This window comes from Triticum aestivum, chromosome 2D, assembly GCF_018294505.1.
Source record: "Triticum aestivum cultivar Chinese Spring chromosome 2D, IWGSC CS RefSeq v2.1, whole genome shotgun sequence".
NCBI classification, from domain to species: Eukaryota; Viridiplantae; Streptophyta; class Magnoliopsida; order Poales; family Poaceae; genus Triticum; species Triticum aestivum.
Genome location: NC_057799.1, coordinates 20,961,535 through 20,963,916, shown reverse-complemented (window position 1 = coordinate 20,963,916; position 2,382 = coordinate 20,961,535). Strand labels below are relative to the sequence as shown.

At 52.5% G+C, this 2,382-nt stretch overlaps 1 protein-coding gene across 1 annotated transcript; it reads right to left on the bottom strand.

Moving 5' to 3' along the window:
* Nucleotides 1-632: 632 nt before the first annotated feature.
* LOC123051185 (tricetin 3',4',5'-O-trimethyltransferase-like) lies at nt 633-1,998 on the bottom strand. The gene is made up of 2 exons (XM_044473989.1): nt 1,528-1,998; nt 633-1,416 (listed from the first exon to the last, which is right to left on the bottom strand). Exons 1-2 carry the CDS (start codon nt 1,926-1,928, stop codon nt 744-746), a joined length of 1,074 nt encoding a protein of 357 aa, XP_044329924.1. The 5' UTR covers nt 1,929-1,998; the 3' UTR covers nt 633-743.
* Nucleotides 1,999-2,382: the final 384 nt, after the last annotated feature.

The following is a 2,382-nucleotide window of genomic DNA, read 5'->3' as shown; positions in this document are numbered from 1 at the left end:
GGCACGGATTTGCTCCCGCGAAAGGAACGGTCGTGCCTCTTAGAAAAAAAACATGCTCCCCGTTTGGTTTTTCCTCTGTTTTTTTTCATGAAAAAAGGTCGTCGAAACCTATCACATGGGATCTTGTTTTGAAGAGCTTGATGCGAGGAATCCAATGGTGAAAATGGTTCGAAATTTGGACCGATTTGCGAGATAAAACATTTTAAATAAATGAATCTATGAAAAATGAAAAACTCTCAGGTTGCGACAAGTGACGCACATACAATGGGACACAGTTGTCGTCACCTAGGAAGGTGGGACTGGCATCTGCAAAGAGTGCTACTTAATTAGTAATTTCGCAGTTCCTCCTAGTGGCGCTTAAGGCGCCACATAGGAGGTCCCTGCAAAAGGGTCCACTCCAGCAAAACAGAAAAGTAGATGAGAAAGAGAAAAAAGACAATGCTGGCTAAGACAGATTAACGGCCCGTGAACAAAGCTCAGTTGTCAACACTACATACAAGCCGCAGGGTCCTTCGTACGTATTGGAAACAAGACAGAAACGCAATTTTTATAGCCTTGCACAGATCTTAATGCATCGAAATCGAATGGCAATGAACTCAACTGAGACTTCACTAAATTCTAGTGGACTGAGATTTAGCAAATCCGTTTATTATACGCCATTCAGGATCAAGGAGATAAGGTACGCATCATGCAGATTTGGAGAGCAACAACAATCGAGAAGAGATATGAGACGACGGATCTAGCTATTTGGTGAATTCAATGACCCAGGTGTTGCTGTAGATGTAGGCGGTCTTAACACCGGTGAACCCTCCGGCCTTGGCAAGCTCCTCGAACTCCCTCTGGTTCCTCTCCTTGCCGCCTGCTGTGTGCGTGAGCATGATCATGTCGCTGAGGGACGCCTGCTGCCCCCTGGACGTCGCCTCCGGTTTGACGGGCAGGATGCCTTCCACGACGACAACCTTGCCGTGCGCAGGCAGCGCGTCGTAGCAGTTCCTTAGTAGGGTCGTGCATTGCTCGTCGGTCCAGTTGTGGAGGATCCACTTGAGGACGATGGCGTCGCCGCTCGGCACGTTCTTGAACATGTCGCCGGCGACGTGCTCCACGCCGGGGGATTGTGGCGCCTCCGCGATGACGTGGGCCAGGTCGAAGTTGATCCCCTTGATGTGCGGGTACTTGGAGGTGACGGCGCGGATGGTGGCGCCGACGCCGCCACCGACGTCCACGAGTGTGGCCACGTCGTGGAAACCAGTGTAGAGCTCGACGAGCTTCCCGGTGACGATGGTGGTGTAGCTCTTCATGGCCTCGTTGAAGACGCGGTTCAAGCGCGCGTCCGTTTTGGTGTACTCGTACATTGTCATCCCATGTGCCTTGTGGAACGGGAGACCGCCATCAAGGACCGCGTCCTTCAAATGATACCTGCAAATTAATTATCGGTTTACCAATTAATTCCAGATTCAGCTTACTAATAATGTTTGTAGACGTAGTGTACATGCATACTAGAAGTACATAGGAGTATAATATACTTACAAGCTCTCCATCGGGACCTTGTCGTTGGTGAGAAGGAGCAGCGGGGCCATGGAGATGCCGTCCTGGTTGGGCGTGAACCACTTGCACACGGGCGTGGGGCCATACCGCCGGGCGTGCGTGCCTTCGTCCACCTCGCACGACACCACCTTGTAGGATGCGAGCAGGTGGAGCATGCGGTCGACCATGGCCGGCGCGTCCGGGTTTGTCGCCGTCGACGGCAGCCGCGCGGACACCTCAGACGGTGACAGCATCTTGCCGCCGGCGGCCACCAGGATCTCGAGCATGCCCAGCTCGATGGCGTTCTTGAGCGTCAGCGGCAGGACAGCCGTGGAAGACAGCTGCATGGCGTAGATGCACGCCTCCTCCTCGACGGCAGCCATTTCCGCGCCCATGGAGCCCATTAGCTGCCTCTGCCTCCTTGGGGTTTGCTGCTGCAGGTGGTACTAGCGTGTTTGTTTTCTACTGAGGAGTATGCTACCGAACGCTTATATAGATAGAGGTGCCGGCACCCACTTACATGGTGAAAATTATGCTGGATTGGAAAAGGTTAGTTCGTCAAAAGTTAACCGTGTAGTAGCAAAGTGCGCCGATAATATTGAGACAGCAGATGCGTCGGAGCCATGCTATCCTAGCAGCTCATATTCCTGTGGAATCAGCGCATGATCAAAGTACTTTATGCAGCTGATCAGGAACACTCAAAGGCACCTGCAATACACCTACAGCTTCATAGGGTACTGTTCGGCCGTGGTGTGCACTGTTGCACTGTGTTTACTCGGAGACAAAAGCACCAGACGTGAGCCACGAGGCTCACATGCATGCTAGCACCGTGTCGTGGCTCACTGCCATACAGAGCAA

Coding starts and splice junctions, on each gene's coding strand:
- LOC123051185 (XM_044473989.1), bottom strand. CDS start 1,928: ATGGGCTCCATGGGCGCGGAAATGGCTGCCGTCGAGGAGGAGGCGTGC. Junction 1,417..1,527: donor AAGGTCCCGATGGAGAGCTT/GTAAGTATATTA, acceptor ATTAATTTGCAG/GTATCATTTGAAGGACGCGG.